Below are 26,115 nucleotides of genomic sequence, written 5' to 3'. Positions count from 1 at the left end.
TTTAGCAAAGTAATTTGAGCTGATTCTACTCTAAGGAGTGTGGTAATGAAAAGACACAAGGGATATTGCAGAGAGAAAAGAAAACAGGTTGAGATGAGGAGATAATTATATTAAATCAGTAAATTGTTCTGATCTACAAACGTTTGTAAAATAAATTCCCCAAGGAGTGGTGGAAGCAGATATAAGGTTAGGTTCAAAGAGTGCAATGCCTACATTTGCAAGATGGCGGGGAAGAGCAATGGAGTAGGAAAGATTGAAAGCTCCTTTAGAAGGTCTTATCAGGAACTCAGCATCATGTTGCTTGCTGTGTTATTTCATGGTTCTTTAAGCCAAGTGGCTATATGCCTTTATTTTTTACAGAATCACCACTGGTAGCAGCCAGTTTCATAATAAATGTTTCCTCCATAATAAATAGCCCAATAGTGACAACTTACTGCTCAATAATAGTGGGCACTAAGATGTCGCTATTGGGCTATTTATTATGGAGGAAAACAATTTTCACAAAAATAATAATTCCTGCGTGTATACTTACTTTGTAGAAATAATTCATTGGTAAATAAGGAAGCTACACATATATGTGCCATAAGCATCGGTTATATTGTATGTGTGTACTGTATCTTATAATCACATTACATTCCACAAAAACTGAATAATTCAAAATGATCATCCACATGAGTTTTGTATTGAATCCTTGTGATTTAAATTCTCTTTTCTTTAATTAGTGTCCTGCTGAATGCATCCATATCACATTCCTGTGTGTAATTCTTTATTGAAGTCACAAACCTGTTATTTTTACTGGGTTAACACTTTATTTAATAGCACACAAAATAATTTAACATGAAAGCATAAGATACCGCTCCAAGGAAACCTCACCTTAAATTGCAGACTGATTACATCCTACCCATTTTAAACCCATCTAAAATGTTTTTTAAAAAATTTATTTCCTGTTCATTGCAATTCAGGAGTAAAATATATCAGCAATTCCAAAAATAATAGTCTTCTTGAAGGTTTATTGGAATGGTGAGTGAGATGGTTTCTGCCTCTTAGCAGTCCCAAGCTCAGAAGTTCACAATGGAACATCTTGGTACAAAGCTGGATTGGGAGAATGTAGTCTTCCATGCAGGAAAGGACAATAAAATGTTGAAAGGACCATGGTGATACAGTTGAAGAGAATAAAATAGCACACGTGTAGAGGGAAAGTTTTTGAAATGAGTTTCTACTGATGGACTAAAACCACGGACGATTAAAAGAGGTGTAATATTCAATCCATCCTAAATTTTGTCTTAGACAAAGTGTATCTATCGCTCTGCCCTGTTCTCTTGTAGCTCCATTTCTGTAAATTTTCAATTAACATGACTTGAGAAAACCTCTGGGATTTCCTCGGACTGTTTTGGTCGTTGATTCAAAAAGATTCATTTTGCTGTACATTTCAATGTACTTGTGACAAATAAAGCTAATGTTTTTTTGCTAGTCATTAAATATGTTAGGCTGCTTCACTACATTATCAATGCTATAAAAATGCAAATTGTTATTGTTAACATATACATGTTACTTGTTACTTCTGGCCATTACTTGTTTGCTTCATAAATTTCTGTTGCCTGGAATGTAAATCAGTAATGAATGATAGTGGGAGGGTGAAAGGTGGTTCTGAAAAGTTTAAACTATTCTCATCTATGATGGGGATGAATTCCAGAAGATGTTTGCTAAGGAAGCCACTGCTCAAGTTGAATTTACCTTCAGTCACTTCTGAAGAAATCTTCATTTAATTTGTTTGATCCTGATGCATTGTCCATGACAATATGTCAGTGCATAAGAAAAGTCAAACACGGACACACAGATAGTTCTGCTATAATGCAGATTTTCATTTACAAATTGGTTATAATATGAATGATGGCTGAACAAACGGTATTTGAAATACACGGGAACTTTGCTCACAGTGAGATCAGGAATGGGAACAAGTTAAAATCTCTGCTATATGAAGGCAACTATAATCTGTTCTGTGATAACACAACATTCTGTATCTTCATGTTATAGCAAAACTACGTGTAATCTGTAATACAACAATAACAAATTATCTTAATGTCTTCAGGAAATTTTGCAAGCTGCTTTGGGAATCAGACTGGAAATTTTTCATCACCACCATTCACTGGTAAAAGACTGAACATGGTGCCAGTTGGAGAGAAAGCTTGCTGTATGGTGATGCTGTTAGAATGGGACAGCAGAGGGCGAGGATAGACCTCTGGATCCACACTTTGGGTCCCCTCTATGAGCATCGCCCACCACAAGCGATTTGTGTGCAGCTTAATTCCCATCAGAGGTGAATTCACTTGATCATAATTGCTAAAAATGTCAAATTTACTTTGTGAAATTAAGTATAACTTAAATCCAAGGTTCAAGGAAATTTTGTGCAGCTTATTTAACTCTTTCACTTCTCTGCAGAAATAGACTCAAGTGGCTATTCATTTTATTTATTTAGAGATACCAGGCCTTTCTGATCCAAAGAGTCTACACCACCCAATTAACCTGCTAACACATCCATCTTTTGGAATGTGGGAGGAAACCGGAGCACCTGGAGGAAACCCACACAAGCACCGGGAAATCACACATACTCCTTACAGACAACAGTGGCATTGAACCCATGTCCCTAGCACTGTAATAGTGTTACACTAATCACTACAGTACTGTGCCACCTCAAATCTGACCTGATTCTGAGCATTATAACTGATTAGAGCAGATACTGAAGGTTTCATTACCATATAACCACAGAGTGATGCACAACATTTAATCATGGCGTTAAAGTGGTGTTCATATGGTTCAAGCCAAATTATCATCACCTGAGTGAAAAAAGAGGTTAGGGGAAACACAATGTGATGAAGGGAAAGAGTAACTTGAATCACAGTAGGTGTGAGGGCTTTATAGAGTAGAGAACAAACAATGCAAGTCACCTCAAAGAGAACACTGAATCCTACATTCCCAACTGCAGTTATTTAAGCTGATATGCAGGACATTTAAAGTCAAAACTGTGCTCAGGAATGTTTAAAGTGTGTGCTTTCCAGATAACAAATTGGCATCTTGTACAGCATCTCCTGGGATGTTTTATTTCCTCAAAATCAGGATCAGAATCAGGCTTAATATCAGCGGCATATGTTGTGAAATTTGTTATCTTTGCGGCGGAAGTACAATGAAATACAATAGAGAAAAACTAAATTACAGAAAGTATATATATATTATAGTTAAATAAAAATAAATAGTGCAAAAATTAGAAATAAAAAGGTAGTGAGGTTGTGGTCATGGATTCAATGGCCATTCAGAAATCGGATGGTAGAAGGGAAGAGGATGTTCCTGAATCGTTGAGTGTGTACCTTTAGCTTTCTGTACCTCCTTCCTGGTGATAGCAATGAAAACAAGGCATGACCTGGGTGATGAGATTCTTAATGATGGATGCCTCCCTCTTGAGGCATCGTCCCTTGACAATGTCCTGTATACTATGGAGGCTAGCGCCCATGATAGAGCTGACTAAGTTTACAACTCTGTGCAGAAATTCCTGTTGATTCACCATCATTCACTTTACACTACTGCACAAACTCAAATATAAGCAGTGTGTGTGTGTCAACCCATTTTTTAAAAAAAAGTGTTTGTGAGGGAAACTGTATGACTGTGTGGAGTTATAGAACCATACAACACAGAGATAGTCTCATTGGCTTGCCATGCCCATATTGATCATCAACCACTTACCTGATCTACACTGATCTTATTTACCAGCACTCAGCTCATACCTTTCTATGGATTGGCAATTCAAGCTTGTCCAGACACTTCTTAAGTGCTATTAGAGTACCTGCCTCCATCACCCACTCAGACACTGCTTTCCAGAGTCCAACAATTCTCTGCATGAAAATATTCTTCTCCAGATTTCTTATCGTATCTTCTCTAGGATAAGATAGTTCTGCTATGGAACTAAGTTACCTACTACCTAGCCCTCTGAACAGTTAACCCTTCCCCAATTTCACCCCAATGTATCATACAGTTTGATCACACATATTTCATTCCATTGCCTCTTCATAAAATTTAGGTAATACTGACTTCAACACAACCTTACAGAGCTAAGTATTTACAGAAATTTCCTGACCCATTTTCAGTTCGTTGCTTTGCATTTGCATCATAGAGTCTGCAATAAACTACAAGGCCAGAAATGGCTCACTCAGTTAACGGACAACCAGCTTGCAGTAAAAACTACTTTTATCTTATTTCTTGTTTAGCGATACAGTGCAGAAAAGGCCCTCCCAGCCCTTTGAGCTGCACTGCCCAGCTTCCCCCGATTTAACCGTCTTTGGACTCTGGGAGGAAACCGGAGCACCCGGAGAAAAACCTCACGGTCCACGGATGTACAAAATCCTTACAATGACGTTAGAATTGAACTCTGAATTGTAATAGTGTCGCTCTAACCATGGCACCCAAAAAAAAAAAGATTCCAGGATAAATTGCTGGATCAGGCTTGGTCAGCAAAAACTGACATTGGTGAGCCACTGTTAATGAGCATGTCTTTCCTAAAGTAGGAAGCCAGATGTCCAGCTCTTTGGAGACCCGAGATGTAAGAACCTGGAGTAATCTCAGTGGATCAAGGAGCATCTCTGGGAAGAAAGAAATTCTCAATGTTGTATGTCAAAACTATGCATCAGGATTGCATGCTTCTCTTGCTCACTGGCCAATGATTGACTGAAGTGGAGGATGATACCAGCCAATAGAATCCATTATAAAGAGAGATAGATATGAGTATTTGGAACCAGTAAGAGGTTTCAGAAAGAAGAGAATAAATCAGCAAAGCACAAGAGCAATTCTGGCTGAAAGTGTAACATTTATAATAGTCTTAATTACGCACAATTAAAGGAAATCATTCCAGTTCCAATTCCAATTAGTTCCTTACACTGCAATCAAAATTGTAAAGATAGTTCAAAAATATCCTGCGTACACCAAGGCCTGTTATTTGGTGAGATCTTAGATATTGATCAGCAGTCTCTGTCAGTAGGTACATTCAGGAGTTTGCTGCTGTTTGAACATTTCAGAGCTGTAAAACAAATGGCAGATCCCTGCAACACACACAATGCTGGAGAAGCTCAACAGGCCAAGCAGCGTCTATGGAAAAGAGTACAGTCGATGTTTCGGGCCAAGATGTCGGCTGTCCTTTTTCCATAGATGCTGCCTGGCCTGCTGAGTTCCTCCAGCATTTTGTGTGTGTTGTTCAGATTTCCAGCATCTGCAGATTTTCTCTTGTTTGTAGCAGATCTCTGCAGTCCACATTAACACTGTTGTAGCCAATTGGGCAACTTTAGTCAGTTTTTTTGTTCCTAATAGGAAAGACACTGAGAAACTCCTTTCTGCTATAACCACAATGATCTTCACTTTTTTGCAATTTTTTTCTTTAAGCCAAAATAGGAAAAGAGGATTATATGTATTATTTTCCCAACATTGCAAGTGCTTCTGCTGGAATACAGGCATTAGAGCAGATCATCCTGTTCTGCACAGAACCTCAAGCATGGCTCTACACCCTCTCTTTTAAGAATGAAGTATAGAGATTAAATGCATCGCATTCAGAATCTGAACTAACATATCAATCTGAGACTTTGTTAAAAGCTGCACTCTCAATGTCACTGACAGGAAAGAAGAACGATAATATTAAACCGACCTGTAGCAGGGAAAAGGCTTTACAGCACATCTGTTCCAATATGGACTATAGACCATTCCTAATCTTGCATTCATCCTATTTTGTATTCTCTCCAGATTCTTATGAACTCCAGCCACATTCACTTATTCACCTACACAATGGTGGAAAATAATCTACCACCCTCCACGTGTTTGGGATACGGGATGAAACCGGGGCACCTGGCATGTTGTCATACTGTGCGAACTCTGCACAGGCCAGGACTGACGCTGGGTCTCTGGGGCAGTGGGGCAGTGAGACAGGGACTCTACTAAATGTGTCACTGTGCCATCCCAGAGGCAGAAATGAGAGGCATTGATCGTGTGGATAGTCAGAGGCTTTTTCCCAGGCTGAAATGGTTGCCACAAGATGACACAGGTTTAAAGTGCTGGGGAGTAGGTACAGAGGAGATGTCAGGGGTAAGTTTTTTACACAAAGAGTGGTGAGTGTGTGGAATGGGCTGCCGGCAATGGTGGCGGAGGCAGATACAATAGGGTCTTTTAAGAGACTTTTAGATAGGTACATGGAACTTAGTAAAATAGAGGGCTATAGGTAAGCCCAGTAACTTCTAAGGTAGGGACATGTTCTGCACAACTTTGTGGGCCAGAGGGCCTGTATTGTGCTATAGGTTTTCTATGTTTCTATCTCAGACAGATTGTGAGATATTTTGGATCATTTGACAGAAGGAAGTACAAGATAGGGGACAATGATTTTATTTTATTACTTCAGGTAATATACACGTTGTTGCAACACCAGCATTTATTTTCTGTCACAAATTGCCCCTGAATTAAGAGTCAATCAGACTGGTCAGACTGGACTAGGATGGCAGGTTTCCACTCTGAAGAGGCTAGTGGAACCAGCTGGAATTTTATAATAATCCTGTGGCTTCAGGCTTATCATGATTGAGGTTGCCTTTTGTTTTCAGAAGTACAGACTCTTGTGGTCTAATTCCCCATTATGGCATTCAAACTCATCTCTCCAAACATTTCCAGAACGTAGGCTGCTAGTCTAGTATCTTAGCCATTATGCTACCATGCTCTATGTTACTATTCTGGAATAATACTTGCAAAATTCTGACCAATAAATAGAGGAGTAATGGTCTTCATATCATACTATCCCGTCTGGTCTCTTGTTGAGTGAGATCACACAACAGAAACAGAGTCTGGAATATTATTATTTCAATTCGTTTATACTCAACAGTAAGGCTCTGAAAAGCAGGAAACCAAGATGATGAAACTCCTGAATTTGGGGGCAGTTTTGCAAACAGTGCCATTGGATAGGGGTCGAGACTTGGAAGTAGAGTTGGACTCTGTTCCATTTGGTTCAAATCTTTCTGCTTCTGTGGAAGGCCAGGAATGAATCCACTCATCTAGAAATACTGTGAGCAATGCCAACTTGTGAGTACCGCAGAAGGAGTTCTGGAATATCCAGTCTTACTTTTGGGGGAGGGAAATTCATTGCAACCGTTGCAGGAACAGAAGAAGTCTGGGTCCATTTTTAAGCACCCTCTCAAAACATTCATACCCCAGCAGACTGCATCAATAAATGGCAGCAAAAGAAACGTCTGTCCTGCTCCTTCTTGCCTCAGGCTAAGCACTCAACTGTGCTACAAAAACTATGTACATTTCTGCTTGGGTATTTTAAGTGGTCTGATCTTACAGTGTTCAATGGATATCACAAATTGACTCTGTTCTCCACCTATGCACTGCTGTCTCTACATAAGGCACATTCCCTGTTTCAGCTCCCCTAATTCACTCATGAATCTCATTTACTTATGAATTCTATCTCTGCCTCCAAGAATATCCTGTAAAACAGGAAGAAATTTATTCTAACTTTGGTCATGAAAATATTCTGGCCCTCTTCTTGCAGTGAAACGACTGGTTCATCTCCTGATGATCCCTAGCCAAACTCATTGTACTCTCATCTTATTTGTTAGATAGATTTCTATTCACAACAGCTGAGATTCTTACAAGCTCTCTCAAGAAGCAAAAGTGCTCACTACTCAAGAGTGCGTCTCTGTTTTGTCCTGCATCAAAGTTCTTTCTATCTCCCAGCACAGCTGAATCCATGAAAAACAGACATGCAGTGCCAACTGGGAAAGCAATATAGCTGATTTGGAAATGCAAAAATAAAACCATCACAAGTAGATCTCAACTGGGTGGATTCCATTAACAAACGGGGACATTCTCAAAAGTACCATGCAGAGTTATGTCACTTACACTCAAATCCCTGAAAGTTCAAGACAAAGAAAAGCTTGTCAAATGAAGTATCATCATGCACATTCTGAAAATGCCAATAAGAATTTTATATTGCTTAAAATGAATGAGAACATCAATAACATAACCAGGAATTGAAACACAAACAGGAGAAAACCTGCAGATGCTGGAAATCCAAACAACACATGTACAAAATGCTGCAGGCCAGGCAGCATCTATAGAAAAACGTACAGTCAACTTTTTGGGCCAAAACCCTTCAGCAGGACAAGAGAACAAAAAAGCTGAGGAGTAGATTTAAAAGGCGGGAGGATGGGAAAGATAAACGTAGGTGATAGGTGAAACTTGGAGGGGGATGGATGAAGTAAGGAGCTGGGAAGGCCATGGAAGAATAAAGAGGAAATGAATGGGCAAGGAGATGAGGTGAGAGAGGGAAAAGGGAATAGGAAATGATGAAGGAAATGGGGGGTGGGTGGCATTACCAGAAGTACAAGAAATCGATGTTCATCCCATCAGGTTGGAGGTTACCCAAACAGAATGTAAGGGTTGTTTCTCCAACCTAAGTGTGACCTCATCAGAACAATGGAGGAGGCCACTGTCAGACATATTGTAATGGGAATGAGAAGTGGAATAAAAATGGGTGGCCACTGGGAGATCCAGCTTTTTCTGGCGGATGGAGCGTGAGTGCTCAGTGAAGCTGTCTCCCAATCTATGTTAGGTCTCACTGATTTACAGGAGGCCACACTGAAAGTACCAGACACAGAATGTGACCTCAACAGACTCACAGGTGAAGTGCTGCCTCAGCTGGAAGGACTGTTTAGGGCCCTGAATGGAAAAAACTGTAAAAACGTCATCCCTTCTCTCAATTCCTCCATCTCTGCCACATCTGCTCTCAGGATGAGGCTTTTCATTCTAGAACAAAGGCGATGTCCTCCTTTTTCAAAGAAAGGGGCTTCCCTTCCTCCACCGTCAACACTGCCCTCAACTGCATCTCTTCCATTTCATGCAAGTTTGCTCTCACCCCATCCTCCTGCCACCCCACCAGGGATAGCGTTCATCTTGCTCTCACCTACCACCCCACCAGCCTCCATATTCAGCACATAATTCTCTGGAACTTCTGCCATCTCCAACAGGATCCTATCACCAAGCACATCTTTCCCTCCCACCCCCCACAGTTTCCGCTTTCCACAGTGATCGCTCCCTATGCGACTCTCTTGTCCATTCATCCCTCTCCACTGATCTCCCTCCTGGCACTTATCCTTGCAAGCGGAACAAGTGCTACACCTACCCCTACACCTCCTCCCTCACTACTATTCAGGGCCCTAAACAGTCCTTTCAGGTAAGGCAACACCACACCTGTGAATCTGTTGGGGTCATATACTGAGTCCAGTGCTCCTGTATGGCTTCCTGTATATCGGTGAGACCCGAAGTAGACTGGGAGAGCAATTCACTGAGCATCTACGCTCTGTCCACCAGAACAAGTGGGACCTCCCAGGAACCACCCATTTTAATTCCACATCTCATTCCCATTCCAATATGTCTATCCATGGTCTCCTCCATGGTTGTGATGAGGCCACACTTAGTTTGGAGGAACACACCTTATATTCCATTTGGGTAGCCTCCAACCTGATGGCATGAACATCGATTTCTCAGACTTCTGGCAATGCCCCTTCACTCCCTCTCCCCTTCACCATCTCCCATCCCCTTTCCCTCTCTTACCTTATTTCCTTGTCTGCCCACCGCCTCCATCTGGTACTATTCCCCCAATTTCTTTTTTTTCCATGGCCTTCTGTCTCTTTCACCAATCAACTTCCCAGCTTTTTATTTCATCCCTCTCCCTCCAGGTTTCACCTAAGACCATGTGTTTCTCTTTCCTCTCCCCCCACCTTTTAAATTTACTCCTCAGCTTTTTTTCTCCAATCCTGGCAAAGGATTTCAGCTCGAAACATCGACTGTACTTTCTCTATAGATGCTGCCTGGCCTGCTAAGAATCGCCAGCATTTTGTGTGTGTTACAGGAATTAAAATAGATAGTTTCATGGGAATCTACCATGAAGACCTCTCTTTGTAAATATTATCGTGTCAAAATTTCACCAGACATAAATCCTGATGTAAAAATCCACACTTCAATAATCAGAGAGGTTGCCAAACAAACCAGCAAGTGACACAACCAAGCAGGGAAAAGATCAATCATTCAAAGTTATGGAATGAAACTTATTTGCATTAATGTTTAGCGCATCACACTTGTGATACCAAACGACGGTACATTTTCAATAAAGCACAAAACTGAATGTAAATGTGATTGCTCCTTTTTTTTGGATTGTATTAACATTGAGGTAGCTTTCCATAAATTAGAAAAGTGCCAACAGTGAATATGCCTCCAGGCAAACTATTCGTTAGTGTTATTCCTGTGCATAAGCAGGTTTATAGATCAAGATCATTCTTACAGAATTTACACTGAATTATAGACTTGAATATAAATCATTAAACACTTACTGGAAAGTACAGAAGTAATGCTCCAAAGAGAATTGTCTCCAACAACACCAGTCCTGATGCTCTGATACTCTGAAAGAATGAAAAGATTTCGTACAGTAAGGATCATTTAAAAGCAACAACACCTAATTCCAGTTAATAATTTCTTAAAGACATTTAAATTCTAAACAAGGAAATGACAAATTAAGGGATCACATTCATCATGTTGCTTTAAAAATCTATCTTTCCCATTTTTAATAGATTTTCCATTTCCTTTTAATTCTGTTGATTACTTAATTTGTTATTCATGTGCAAAAATGTGCTTTCCAAAAGAAGCTGGATTAATCTAACTCCCTTTTTGAAACGTATTAAAATGTTCAAGATTTATTGAACAAGAAAAATGATATGGTGTTACTATAAAGATCAGAATACATTTGAATTATGCACATTGTAGAAGAGTGTTAACAAGCTGGGATAAAATTGGCCTCGTTCCAGGTAACAGCAATAGCATATTGACAAGCTATTTAACACCCTCCCGACATACTTTTCCATTGAAGTCAACAGAAAAGACATTCAGTCAGACTGAAAAGCAGGTTTAAAAAGACAAGGCTAAAACAGAGGAGATATCAGTCGTCAAAGTTTGTGCATGGTGAGATCATATTATAGGAAAATCAATTTGTATCAAATGTTATATTCCCCAAAATTGTTCAGAGACACACTTAGAGGAAAGATTTTAACTCCTGAACAGAAATTTAGCTTCACTGGCCCATTTAGACTACATTAATACAAAACACTTGTTGTTGAATTCTAGCTTCCATGGGTTTCAATTGCTATGATTAATATTAGCACAGTGCAGGTTGATTCCCTCAGCCTTATTCGTATGCATAAGACAAGCTATAAATCAAACCATAAATCTTTAAAGATCTAGATAGTAAGTGAAAAGTAAGTTTTAGAAGCTTATACACCTCAATGCATTCAAGGTCTGTGCACAGTTGGTTGAGCCAATTACCAGCAAGATAGTTAGACTGAAATATAAAGGGAATGGTTTATAAAAAGTGAACACTTCTAGACCACAGAATATAGAATACTACAGGCCCTTCGGCCCACAATGTTGTGCTAACCTTTTTAACCTACTCCAAGATCATTCTAACACTTCACTCCCACATAGCCCTCGCTTTTTCTTTCATCCATGTGCCATAATTCAGAGTTTTTTCAATCTCCTTAATGCACCTGGCACTACCACCACCACTGCCAGTATATTCCATGCACTTACCACACTTTGTGTAACAAACCTACCTCTGATTTCACCCCCTCCCATTATATTTTCCTCCCATCACCTTAAAATTATGCTCTCTCTACTTGCCATTTCCAGGCTGGAAAAAAAAGTCCTCGACATGAGAATTCTTAAGTGATTTCATTTCAGAAAACACTATCTGCAGAAATAAATTCCCCTAGCAGCTTAAACGGCAATTATTACTTCACTTTACAAATAGCACCATAGAGTAGCTGCTAGCAAACACTATCACTGCACCAGCAACCCAGATTTAATTCTGCCAAATTCCGCCTGTCTGTGAGGAGTTTGTATGCTCTCTATTTGACCACTTGTGCTTCCTCTGGGTTAGACATACAGGTCAGTAGGTTAATTGCACACATGGGTGTAATTGGGTGACACTGGCTTTTTGGGCAGGCAGGCCTGATACTGTATTGTATCTTTAAATCAAATAACTTATTTTTCATAGAATGGGAAGCACGGTATTGCACAGAGTAAAGGCCTTAGACAAAAAATAAGGACAGTCAGCATGGATTTATGTAGAGCAAGCCATGTCTAACTTAACTGAGTTTTTCAAGGAGGTAACAAAAGAGATGCAGATGTTGTCTACTTTGATTTTACTAAGGCCTTTGACAAGATCCCTCATACACATGCAGAAGATTAAGATGTATGGGATCAGTGGTGACTTTGCCATTTGATTCAGAATTGGCTTGTCCACAGAAGACAGGGTGTAGTGGTCAATAGGACTTACTCTGACTGGAAGTTTGTGATGAGTGGTGCACTGCAGGGATCTGTACTGGGACCTCTGCTGCTTGTAATGGCCTGGATGGATGGGTGAGCTAGTAAGATTACACACACTGGTAGTGCTGTGTGTAGTGTAGGAGACTGTCAAAGAATACAATGGTATGTAGATCTGCTACAGATATGGGGAGAGAAATAGCAGATGGAGTTTAATCTGGCCAAATGAGAGGTATTGCACTTTGGGAGATCAAATTCACAGGACCCTTAACAGTGTTGATTTACAGAGGGACCTAGGGATCCAACCACATAGCTCCATGAAGTGGCTGTACAGGTTGATAGGGTGGTAAAGAAGGCATATGGCATTCTTGCCTTTATTAATTGAGGCACTGAGTTCAAGAGTTAGGGAGTTAAGCTGCAACTTTATAAAACTTTAGTTTGGCCGGATCGAGAATATTGCATTCAGTGCTGCTCATCCTATTATAGAAAGGACGCAGAGGCATTGGAGAGTGTGCAAAGTGGTGTACCAGGATGCTGCCTGGATCAACGCGCATGTGCTATATGAAACATTTGGACTAACTTGGATTTTTTTCTCAGGAGCTGTGGAGGCCAAGGTGAGAGCTGATAAGACTTTGTAAGAATATGAGAAGGACGTAGATGGTGGAAGCATCCACCATCTTTTTTGCAGGTTAAAATGTTTACTACTGGAGGATATGCAAATAAGGTGAGAGGGTTTAATTCAAAGAAGATGTACAGGGCAAGTTATTTTTACACAGAAACTGATGGGTGCCTGGAATGTATTTCCAGGGTGGTAGCCAAGGAAAATATGATATAGGCATTTAGAAGACTGTTGGATAGATACATGAATGTGCAAAGAATGGAGGGATGTAGACATTGGGCAGGCAAAAGGATTGGTTTTGTTAGCCATTTAACTTAATTAGTTTGGGATATCATTGTGGATTGAAAAGTCCTGAACTGTTCTACGATCTATGTAAATAAAAGTTCAAAGTAAATTTATTACCAAAGTACATATATGTCACCATATACAGCCCTGAGATTCATTTTCTTGCAGCCATGTTCAATAAATCCAATAACCATAATAGATTCAATGGAAGACCACACCAACTAGGGCGTTCAACCAGTGTGCAAATGACAACAAACTATGTCAAGTGCAAAATCAAAGAAATAATAATAATAAATAAACAAGCAATAAAGAGTTCTTGAAAGTGAGCCCTTAGGTTGTGGGAACATTTCAATAATGGGGCAAGTGAAGTTATCCCCTTTGGCTGAAGAGACTGATTGTTGAGGGGTAGTAACTGTTCCTGAACCTGGTGGTGTGAGTCCTGAGGCTCTTGTACCTTCTCTGTGATGGCAGCAGTGAGAAGACTACATGATCTGGGTGGTGGGAGTCACTGTAGATACGCTCAGTTGTGGGGAAGGCTTTATCCATGATGGACTGGGCCCTTCTCCTCCTTTACTTGGTCTGCCCCATTGAGTGGAGACCAAACCTGATGTGCCAGTTCCTCATCAATGTGAGTGAACTGGTACAGTCCAATGTGTAAGTCACATTTTTCTCAGTACATAATTCTCAGTGAAAATTAAGAAGTCATGGACAATAATGCACATTGCAAATATAATATTTCCTCTCAATAAAATTCATTCCTGCACAAGTAATTGAATTAGCTTCCAAAAATGGTTTCAATTATACATGCCTGCTGATCATAATTTATTAAGCACCCATATGCCATGCCAATTTGACTAATTAGCTTTAGTTTGCAGTGTAGAATTGTAAAGCCAGTTCAGAAGTCAGGAATAGTCAAGCATTTATTGTAGGCAGGAGACAAAGTTACATAGTTTCAGTGGAAATGACTGCCATATTCCCCTTATTGTCAGTATCTCTTTTGATTCAGATTCCCTGGCAGCTCATTAATCTATGACCATACATAAAAAAGATGTAGGCAAACAGTGTAGATAATTGGGACCTGAGGAACCATTATTTTTCCAAGTAAAGTTTTATAGTTGAACTTTATTTGATTGTTAACCATGCTCCTAGCTCAGCATTTTGAAGAACAGTATTGTGGAAAGATTTTACTGTGATATATGTTGTTGATATAAACGAGTTCCAAGAAATAGCAAGTTGTTGTGCCTTAAATTCTAATTTTTATTAATATCTGTTTAGACCAGCATGACTGCAGGAAATTTGGGTACATGCCTTATAATTGTAATTAACCATGCTGTATTTGAGCATACTGATTAACATGCGGCAGAGTAGAGCCAGGTTACTCCTTAGTTACTTATCCAACATAGCTATCCTCTGGTTTGCTTAATCCTACACAGGTGGCATTTTCTTTTTCCCTGGAAATTTGTTCAGCAAAATGTTCATGGCCTATATCCCAGCGGTACGTCAGAACTTGTCTAATTATTATGGACGCCCATAATTGTTATTAAATAGTTGATCCTCTTCCTTCGTTATTTCTCCACCTACTTTATTTCCTCAGGTGGGGCAGAGTTCTACTTGAACCCATACCAGGCAGTGATACAGCCAGTTAGAATGCTCTCTATGGTACGTCTGTAGAAATTTACAACTGTGTTTGGGCACATGCCAAATCTCTTCAAACTCCGAATGAACTATAGCCACTGCCGTACCTTCTTTGTAACTGCATTGATATGTTGGGCCCCGGATATATCCTCAGAGATAGTGAAATTGCTCACCATTTCTACTTCTGATCACTTGACAAGGACAGCACCTGTTACCCCATCTTCCTGTTCCTGAAGTCCACAATCAATTCTTTGGTCTTACTGACAAGGAAAGCAAGGTTGTTGCTGCGACACCACTCTACCAACTGATCTATCAGACTCCTGTGTGCTTTTTAGTCATCATCTGAAATTCTCCCAATTATAGTTCTGTCATCAGCAAATTTATGGATGGAAGTTGAGCTCTGCCTAGGCACACAGTTGTGTGTGTAGAGAGAATAGAATCATGGGCTAAGCACACATCCTTGAAGTACACCAGTGTTGACTGTCAGTGAGGAAGAAATGTCATTTCTGATCTGCACATACTGTGGTCTTCCAGTGAGGAAGCAAAGGATCCTGTTGCAGAGAGGGGTACAGAGGCCCAGGTTTTGGAGTTCTTTGATCAGAACTGTAGGAAATGATGGGATTAAACAATGAGTTAATAAACAGCAGCCTGACATAAGTATTAGTATCCAGAAACTGTTCTCAGATTGCGATCAAAAGTTGATTTTATTCCTCTTAGCCCAAAAGTATTGAGGTCCTGAGTTTTCTTTCAAGCCAGCAAACAGCAAACTGTAAACTAAACTTGGGGCCTTTTTGATCTGCAATTATCCTGAATGACAAGAATAGCCAAGAGACCCCATTTATGTCATTACAATTATTGCTTAATAATGTTTGAACAACATGGAACAAAGTGACAAAATACAATCAAGCCATACACACAAAATGCTGGAGGAACTCAGCAGGCCAGGCAGCATCTATGGAAAAAGTGCTGTCGATGTCTTGGCCTGAAACATCAACTGTACTCTGTACATAGATGCTGCCTGGCCTGCTGAGTTCCTCCAGTATTTTGTGTGTGTTGCTTGGATTTCCATAATCTGTAGATTTTCTCTTGTTTATGATTGAAATACACTCAAGCAGTAGGTGGATAATGCAGTGCCCATTAAGTTGTTGGGGAGGGGTTTAAGCTAATTTGGCAGGGGCTTGGGAACTGGAGAGATAGGGCTGAGGACTTTGAGGAAGGACAGGCAGATGATAGGGCAAAATTGCAGTCTGTGGGATGAGCTGAAATATAACATGGAGGCAAAATTGAAATGGTGGTGAATACAAGACTGAAAGTGTTATACGGAATGAAGTATATGAACTTGTAGCGCTGTTAGAGATTTGCAGGAATGACAGTGCGGGCATCACGGAGTTGTGGCTGAAAGAAGATCATCAGAGGATATACTTTGTATTGATAGGACAGGCAGGTAGGCCAAAGGGGGGGGGGGGGCGAGGTGGTTCTGCTGGTAAAAAATGAAATCAAATGCTTAGAAGGAGATGACATAGGATCAGAAGATGTAGAATCCTTGTGGGTAGAGTTAAGAAACTACAAGGGTAAAAAGACACTGATGGCAGTTATACACAGGCTCCCAAACAGTTAAAAATTCAAAGTAATTGTATTATCAAAGTACATATATGTCACCATATAAAACCCTGAGATTCATTTCCTTGTAGGCATTCTCAATAAATCCAATACCCATAATAGAATCAATGAAAGGCTGCACCAACAGGGTGGACAACCCGTGTGCAAAAGAAAACAAACAGTGCAAGTACACAAAGGATGACAAAAAAGAAATGATGATGATGATAATAATAATAATAATAATTACTGTACTTCCTTAGAAGGTTGGCGTCATTCAATGTCTGCAGTGAGATGCTGAAGATGTTCTATAGGTCAGTTGTTGAGAGCGCCCTCTTCTTTGTGGTGGCGTGTTGGGGAGGAAGCATTAAGAAGAAGGACGCCTCACGTCTTAATAAGCTGATAAGGAAGGCGGGCTCTGTCGTGGGCAAAGTACTGGAGAGTTTAACATCGGTAGCTGAGCGAAGGGCGCTGAGTAGGCTACGGTCAATTATGGAAAACCCTGAACATCCTCTACATAGCACCATCCAGAGACAGAGAAGCAGTTTCAGCGACAGGTTACTGTCGATGCAATGCTCCTCAGACAGGATGAAGAGGTCAATACTCCCCAATGCCATTAGGCTTTACAATTCAACTGCCAGGACTTAAGAACTTTTTTTTAAAGCTATTATTAATGCTTTTTGAGTTAGTGATTTAGATGCATATCATATTATTACTGAGTTAAGTATTGTATGTAATGAGTTTTTGCTACAACAAGTGTATGGGACATTGGAAAAAATGTTGAATTTCCCCATGGGGATGAATAAAGTATCTATCTATCTATCTATCTATCTATCTATCTAATAATAATAATAATTGTTTTGCCTTTATGGCATTTGTTTAGTTTATAATATTTTCGCTTAGTAATTCGTTTGTTAGCATTTTTAAATTAAAGTTAGGATTCTTTAAAGTAAATTTGTTGTCTGTGATATATCACAGCATGCGATGACATCACATCCGGTTTCACCGCGTCTTGTGGGAAAATACCGGTTTGGAGAAACGGGAAGGAGGGGGCACACATGTGCGAGATCAGCGCAAGAAAAGTTGTCTTCTACGCATTAGAAACACAGTGAAGCAACGCCATAAGTTCATGAGGATAATCAATATGTTGAATTAAAATGTTAACACTGACTCTGTTTCAAAGTAACGATGGTCGATAAGGTTTATGTTTTCGTTAGTTAAAGAGTTGCGGATAGTTTGTGTTGAAGTGTATTTAAATCAGTCAATGGCGTAAGTAGATTCTGACTGTATGCTGCATTTTAATGTAATGTAGTTGTTGTAGTTTACTTTTGCAAGTATTTACGATGTAAATGTGATATCAAGAAGGAAACAAATACTGTACAAATCTTGTATTGTTTTATCAACAGTTTTCACCATACGTTAATGTGGAAGAGTGAACAGTAAACGGTTAATCTTACTGTGATCCTGTTTTCATTGACAACGGTTTACCTCGGTGTTTAGTTCAGCGTTCCCTTACACCTGAGCGAGAACACTACAATAATAATAATAATAATAAAATATAAATAATAAATATGGAGAACATGAGATGGAAAAGTCCTTGAAAATGAGCCCGTAGGTTATAGTAACAGTACAGTAATGGGCAAGAGAAGTTGAGGAACATTATTCACTCTGGTTGAGAGTAATAACTGTTCCTGTACCTGGTTGTGTGAGTCCTGAGGCTCTGGTACCTTCTTCCTGAAGGCCGCAGTGAGAAAAAGAGCATGACCTGGGTGGAAGGGGTCACTATTGATGGCAGCTGCATTCCTACAACAACGCTCTATGTAGATATGCTCAATGAACAGTAGCGAGGATGAGGGACACGAATTTCTAAGGGAAGTTTTAGAATAGCCATGCAAATTTTCAATATGCAGGTAGACTGGGAAAATCAGGTTGGTGCTGGATCCCAAGAGAAAGTATTTGTACAATGCCTATGAGATGGTTTTTTAGAGCAGTTTGTGGTTGAGCCCACGAAGGGGAAGGCAATTCTGGATTGTGTAATAAATCAGATTTGATTAGGGTCCTTAAGGCAAAGGGACACTTAGAAGAAAGTGATCCTAATATGATAGAATTCACCTTGTGGTTTGAGAGGGAGAAGTCAGATGTATCAGTACTGCAGAGGAATTGCAGAGGCATGAGGGAGAAACCAGCCAAAGTTGATTGGAAGGGGACACTAGCAGGAATGATGGCTGGAGTTTCTGGGGATAATTCGGAAGATGAAGAATAGATACACCCCAAAGATGAATAAGTATTCTAAAGAGAGGATGAAGCAACTTTAACTGACAAGGGAAGTCAAAGACAATGTTAAATCAAAAGAGAGATTATATAATATAGCAAAAAATGTTTGAAGTTACAAGATTTGGAAGCTTTATAAAACCAACATAAGGCAACTAACAAAAACGGTAAGCAGTGAAAAGATGAAATATGAAGGAAAGCTAGCCAGTAATATCATAGAGAGTACCAAAAGTTTTCTCAGATATATGAAGAGTATAAGTAAAGGGAGTGTGGATGTTAGACCACTGGAGATAACCCTGGAGACGTAGTAATGGGGGACAAAGAAATAGCGGACAAACTTATTAAGTATTTTGCATTAGTTTTCACTGTGGAAGACACCTGCATTATGCTGGATAATTGAGAGTATCAGGGGGCAAAGAGAGTGTTGTTGCTATTACTAAGGGGAAGGTGCTTGGGAAGCTGAAAGCTCTGAAGGTACACAAGTCATCTAGACTAGATGGACTAAGCTCTAAAATTAGCCTGACTTTAGAGATTGGGAAGACGTTGGAGTCCATTATTAAGAATCAGGTTTCAGAGTACTTGGAGACACATAACAAAATAGACCAATGTCAGCATGACTTCCTTGAAGGCTACCTAACAAGGTAAGAGCCAATGGAACTACAGGAATGTTACTAATATGGATAGAAGATTGGCTGATTGGCAGGGAACAAAGAATGATAATAATGGGGCCCTTATTTTGGTTGGCTGCTGGCAACTAGTGGTGTTCCACTGGGGTCACTATTGGGACCACTGCTTTTCACATTATATGTCAATGGTTTGGAGATGAATTGGTGGCCTTGTGGCCAAATTTGCAGATGATACGAAGACGTTTGACCATAAGATATAGGAGCAGAATTAGGCCACTCAGCCCATCGATCTTGCTCCACCATTCCATCGTGGCTGATTTACTATCCCTCTCAACCCCATTCTCCTGCCTTTTCCCCATAACTTTTGATGCTCTGAATAATCAAGAAACTATCAAACTTCATTTTAAATATGCTCCCTGTCTTAGCCTCCACAGCCACTTGGGGTAACAAATTGTACAGATTCACTGCCCTCTGGCTAAAGAAATTCTTCCTCATCTCTTTTCTTAAGTCTGGGTCGCCCACTGGTCCAGGACTCACACACTATAGGAAACACCCTCCATACATCCAGTCTATCCAGTCCTTCCAATATTCAATGAGACCCCCCTTCATTTCTGTAAACTCCAGTGAGTCCAGGCCCTGAGCCATCAAGTGCTCCTCATACACTAACCCTTTCACTCTCAGAATCATTCTCATAAACCTCCTCTGGACCCTCTACAATACCATTACAACTTTTCTTAGATAAGGGGCCCAAAACTGCTGAAAATACTCCATGGGTATTCAGACCAATGCCTTATAAAGCCTCAGCATTATATCCTTCTTTTATATTCTAGTCCTCTCAAAATGAATGCTATCATTGTGTTTGACTTTCTTACCGCTGACTCAACTTGCATTTTTAGGGAATCCTGCATAAGGACTCACAGGTCTCTTTGCACTTCTTATTTTTGAATTTTCTCCACATTTAGAAAATATTCTGCACCTTTATTCCTTCTACAAAATGCATGACCATACACTTCCCTGCACCATATTCCATCTGCCAATTCCTTGGCCATTCTCCCGATCTGTCTGTCTTCTACAGGCTCCCTGCTTCCACAGGGAGGGGTAGTTCTGAGGGAGCTTGCAGAAGGACTCATACAGATTGGGAGAATCTGATGGTAATAATGAGAAGAGGGCATGTCTAATGTGGTGAATGCCCTTAATGATGGATGCTGCCTTCTTGAGATACTCCTTTTTGAAGATGCCATCAACGTTGTGAGGCCTGACCTGAAATGGAGCTAAATCCACAACCCACTGCAGTCTGTTGTGATCCTTCATACCAGGAGGTGATACAACCAGTCAGTCTGCTGTCCATGACCCATCTGTACCAAGTCTCCTCAAATAACTAATATAGTTTAGCTGCTCTCATGCTTTCTTTGTGATTACAGTAATATGGTGGGCTCAGGATAGATCCTTCGAGATATTAAAGCCCACAAACTTCAATTTGCTCACCCTTTGCACTGTTGACTCCACAATGAAGACTGATGTGTGATCTTCTGACTTGCACTTTTTGAGGTCCATAATCAATTACTTGTTCTTACTAATGCTGAGTGCAAGGTTGTCAGTGTGACACCACTCAACTAGCTGATTTGCCCCACCCCTGTACACCTATTCATCACCATTAGAGATTCAGCCAACAACAGTGGTGTCACATCATTGAATTTATAGATACCACTTGAACTGTCTCGCCACACTGACATAGAGAGAGTAGAGCAGTAAGCTAAATATGAATGCTTGAGGTGCACCTGTAGTCAGTAGGAGATGTTACTACTGGTCCACGCTGACTGCTGTCTCCTGATGAGGAAGCCAAGGATCCACTTGAAGAGGGAGGTACTAAGGCCAGGCTTTGAGACTTGTTAGTCGTTACTGAGGTAATGATAGTATTCAATACTGAGCTGTAATCAATAATCAGCAGCCTGACACAGGTATTGCACTTGTCCAGGTGTCCAAGGGCAGGAAGAGAGCCGACGAGATTGTGTCTGCTGCACATCTGTTGTGGAAGTAGGCAACTTGCAGCGGGTCCTTGCCCTTGCTCAGTCATGAATTTATTCTCTCAAAACACCTTATCACAGCATCCTACAGGTTAACCATCCTCTGAGATCTCCTCCCCATATAGGGTCTCCTGCATTCCCTGCTTTAATCAATGTCTGCTACTTGATCGTTCAGCCAGCAAGGGATTACCTGCAAATTGTTGGAATCTCACTTTAAGCATCATGACTCTCTTTGCTCTTTGAATTCACTCCTTAAGCCCTCCACTTCAACCAAGCATCTGCCCTAATAACTTCTTGACTAGCTCATATTCAATTGGATAAATGCTCCATCTAAGCATCTTGGAATGATTTTGCAAAATTTAAATACTCAGTGACCACTTTATCAGGTACTGCTGTACTCAAGGTTGTTAATGCAAATTATCTAATTAGCCAATCATGTGGCACCAACTGAATGCATAAAAGCATGCAGACATGGTCAAGCGGTTCAGTTGTTGTTGAGAACGAACCAAAATGGTGTTTGTAGCACTTTATTAGGTACAGGATGTTCCTCATCAAGGGGCCTCTGAGTGTAAATAGTGGTTGGTGCTGCTTCAATACCCGTTGCTGATTTATCCGTCATTATTCATGGTCCAATTGCTTTGGTTCTTCAGTGAATATAAATGACATTTGGACTCAGTGGGCATACTTTAATGCACATTTTAATGCATGTTTCCAGAATTCAAACAAATAATTCATTACCTTAAGGGGTAGGCTTAATAGAAGGAAAGAAAACATTACTTTACGATCATACTTAACAAATTCAATGAGAAGAACGCAAGAAATTAAATGTTATGTAAGAGTACAAGAGTAATAAGGATTTGAAGGCTGTTTTTAAAATGCTTGACCAGGCGTAGCATTCCCATCTCAAAGGAATGAATAGGTGAAATAAACTCTTTTGGGACAGGGGTGGAGTACAGGGCATGAGTTCACTTCCTTAGAAGAGCAAACTACAGCAGATAACAATTATAACCTGCCAAAAGAGGAACCTAAAATTGTCACATTTCTTCGCACTCCCTTTACCATTCAGTGAACTATTGCCAGGTTTAACTTTCCATGTAGGAACAGAATTAGGCCACTTGGTTTGGTGAGTGTGCTCCGCCACTTCATCAAGTATCCCTCTCAGCCCCAATCTCCTGCCTTTTCCCCATATCCCTTCATGTCCTGACCAATCAAGAATCTATCAGCCTCTGCCTTAAATATACATAAAGACTTGGCCTAAACAGCTGCCTGTGGCAAAGAATTCCACAGATTCGCCACTTTCCAGCTAAAGTTCCTCCTCATTTCCATTCTAAAAGCACACCCCTCTATTCTGAGGCTGTGGCCTCTGTCCTTAGACTCTCCCACCATAGGAAACACCCACTCTATCAAGGCCTTCCAGCATTCAATTCCTTTCATTGAGGTCACCCCTCATTCTTCTCAATTCCAGTGAATAAAGGCCGGCAACCATCAAATGCTCTTCATGTGACAAGCCATGCAAAGCTGGAATCATTTTTGTGAAGCACCTCTGAACTCTCTCCAGTTTCAGCACATCCTTTCTAAGATAAGTTTCCCTAAACTGCTCACAATACTCCAAGTGAGGCCTCACCATTGCCTTATAAAGCTTCAACTTTACATCCTTGCTTTTATATTCTAGTCCTCTCAAAATAAATGCTAATATTGCATTTGCCTTCCTCACCACAGACTCAACTTGCAAATTAACCTTTATAGAATCCAGCCCAAGGACTCCCAAGACCCTTTGCACCTCACATTTTTGAATTTTCTCTCCATTTAGAAAATAGGCAACCCTTTCATTTCTTCTACCAAAGTGTGTGACCATACACTTCCTGACACTGTATTCCATCTGCCACTTCTTTGCCTATTCTCCTAATCTGTCAAAATCCTTCCATGGCCTCTCTGCTTCCTCAACATTACCTGCCCTTCCACCAAACTTTGTATCGTCCACAATCTTGGTCACAAAGCCATCAATTCCACCATCCATATCATTGAAATATAAAGTAAAAAAAAGTGGTCCCAACACAGACCTCCATAGAAAAGCACTAGTCATCGGCAGCAAACCAGAAAAAGCTCTATTTATTCCCACTCCTTGCCTTCTGCCAATTCATCAATACTCTGTCCATGCCACTATCTTTCCATTAATATCACGGGCTCTTATCTTCCTAAGCAGTGTCATGTGTGGTACCTTGTCAAAGGCCTTTTGAAAAACCAAGTACACAACATCCACTGATTCTCCTTTGTCTATCCTGCTTGTTATTTCCTCAACAAATTCCAACAAATTTGTTAGGCAAGATTTTCCCTTAAGGAAACCATGCTGACTCTGGCCTATTTTGTCAAATGCCTCCAAATGCCCTGAAACCACATCCTTAACAATTGACTCCAATACCTTCCCAACCACTGAGGTCAGACTAACTGACCTATAATTGTTTTTCTTCTGCCTTTGCCCCCTTCTTGAAGAGTGGAGTAATATCTGCAATTTTCCAGTCCTCAGGAACCATAGTCGTAATTGAAAGATCATTACTAATGCCTCCACAATCTCCTCAGCTAACACTTTCAGAACCCTGGAGTGTAGTCCATCTGTTCCAGGTGACTTATTGTCCTTCAGACCTCTCAGTTTCCCAAGCACCTAGTAATAGCAACGGCACTCAATTCTGCCCCTTGACACTCTCAAACTTCTGGCATACTGTTAGTGTCTTTCATAGTAAAGACTGATGCAAATATATATTCAGTCCGTCCGCCATTTCCTTGTATAACATTACTATCTCTCCAGCAGTATTTTCCAGTGGTCCAATATCCAGTCTTGTCTCACTATGTATCTGAAAATCTTTTGGTATCCTCTTTGATATTATTGCTTAGCTTTCTTTCAAATTTCATCTTTTCTCTCCTTATGGTTTTTTTGTTGCCTTCTGTTGGTTTTTGAAAGCTTTGCAATTCTCTAACTTACCATTACTTTTTGCTCTATCTTACATCCTCTCTTTGCTTTGGCTTCCCTTGTCAGCTTCCATCATCCTGCCGTTCTTCTTCTTTGGGGTGTATCTATCCTGCACCTTCCTAATTACTCCCAGATACTCCAGCAATTGCTGCTCTGCCGTCATCCCTACTAGTGCCCCCTTCCAATCACCTTTGTCCTGCACCTCTCTAATTCCCTTTACTTAACTATAATACTGCTACATTTGACTTTAGCTTCACCTTCTCAAATAAATTCTATCACATATGATCACTGCTACTACGGATTCCTTGACCTGAAGCTCTCTAATCAATTCCAGTTCATTGCACAATGCCCAGTGCAGAATAGCTGATCCCCTAAAGGGCTCGACCATGAGCTGCTCTAAAAGCCATCATGTAGACATTCTACAAATTCCCCCTCTTGGAATCCAGTACCAACCTAATTTTCCCCAATCTACCTGCGCATTGAAATCCCCCAGAACTATTGTAGCATCGCCCTTTGAAATTCATTTTTTATCTCCTGTTATAATTTATAGCCCACATCTATGCTATTGTTCAGAGGTCTGTATATAATTCCCAGCAGAGTCTTTTTACCCTCGCAGTTTTTACCACTACCCACAACAATTCTACACCTTCTGACCCTATGTCACCTCTTTCTGAGGATTTGATTTCATTTATTACCAACAGAGCCACGCCACCCACTCTGCCTTCCTGTCTGTCCTCTCAATACAATGTTAAACTCCCAGCTATATTTTTCTTTCACCCATGATTCAGTGATGCCCACAACATCATACAGGCCAATCTGTAACCATACTACAAACTCATCTCCCTTATTCAGTACACTGCATGCCTCAAATATAAGACCTTCAGTCCTGAATTCATCACCCCTTTTGATTTGTCTCCCTTTTACATTACTCATCCCATTGAGTGCAACGGGGACACTTCGTTTCCTTTATTAGGGAGAGAGAGAGAGCCGGTGGTATGTTGAATTACTGGGTGAACGAGTAGTCTTTAAGGTACTGCAAATCTGTGTCTTTATTGACGCTTGCTGCATGCTTGAGTGCTTAGTAGAGGGTGTTGATGCTTTTCTGCTGGTGGGGGTGGGGGGTCATGTCTTTGCTGCTGCTTACGCATGGGAGGGGGAGTTGTTGGCGGGTCTTTGGGATTCTAATATTTAATTGTTATTCATTCTTTGGGGCACTCCTCTGTTTTTGTGGATGTTTGCGAAAGAAAAGAATTTCAGGATGTATATTGTATACATTTCTCTGACATTAACTGTACCTATTGAACCTATTGAATTTCGCCCTAGCGCCATCCTCTCCTTGCTAGCAGTCTGACTTCACACTGCCTCTGTTTGTAAACTGACTGCTCCATCTTCAGCCCTATCACTCAGGTTCCTATCCCCCTGCCAAATTAGTTTGAACCCTCCTGAACAGCCCTTGTAAACCTACCTGCAAGATTATTTATTCCCCTTAGGTTCAGGGGTAACCAGTCCCTTTGGTACAGGTCATACCATCCCCAGAAGAGGTCCCAATGATCCAGAAATCGGAACCCCGCTCCCTGCTCCAGTTCCTCGGCCACGTAATTATCTGCCAAGTGCTCCTATTCTGAAGCTCACTGGCACATGGCACAGGCAGCAATTCAGAGATTACTATCCTGGAGGCCCTGCTTTGCAGCTTTCTACTTGGCTCCC

The 26,115-nt window shown here is 40.6% G+C and overlaps 1 protein-coding gene across 1 annotated transcript in view; it reads right to left on the bottom strand.

Moving 5' to 3' along the window:
- Positions 1-26,115, bottom strand: part of gpr158a (G protein-coupled receptor 158a) — a 598,627-nt gene that overhangs the window by 171,135 nt on the left and 401,377 nt on the right. Inside the window, exon 5 of the mRNA XM_073054683.1 lies at positions 10,404-10,472. Coding sequence (XP_072910784.1) covers positions 10,404-10,472 — 69 coding nt within the window. The remainder of the gene's footprint in view (positions 1-10,403; positions 10,473-26,115) is intronic.

This window comes from Hemitrygon akajei, chromosome 8, assembly GCF_048418815.1.
Source record: "Hemitrygon akajei chromosome 8, sHemAka1.3, whole genome shotgun sequence".
Lineage (NCBI taxonomy): Eukaryota > Metazoa > Chordata > Chondrichthyes > Myliobatiformes > Dasyatidae > Hemitrygon > Hemitrygon akajei.
The sequence above is the reverse complement of the archived record's forward strand: the minus strand, read 5'-3'. Positions and strand labels throughout refer to the sequence as shown.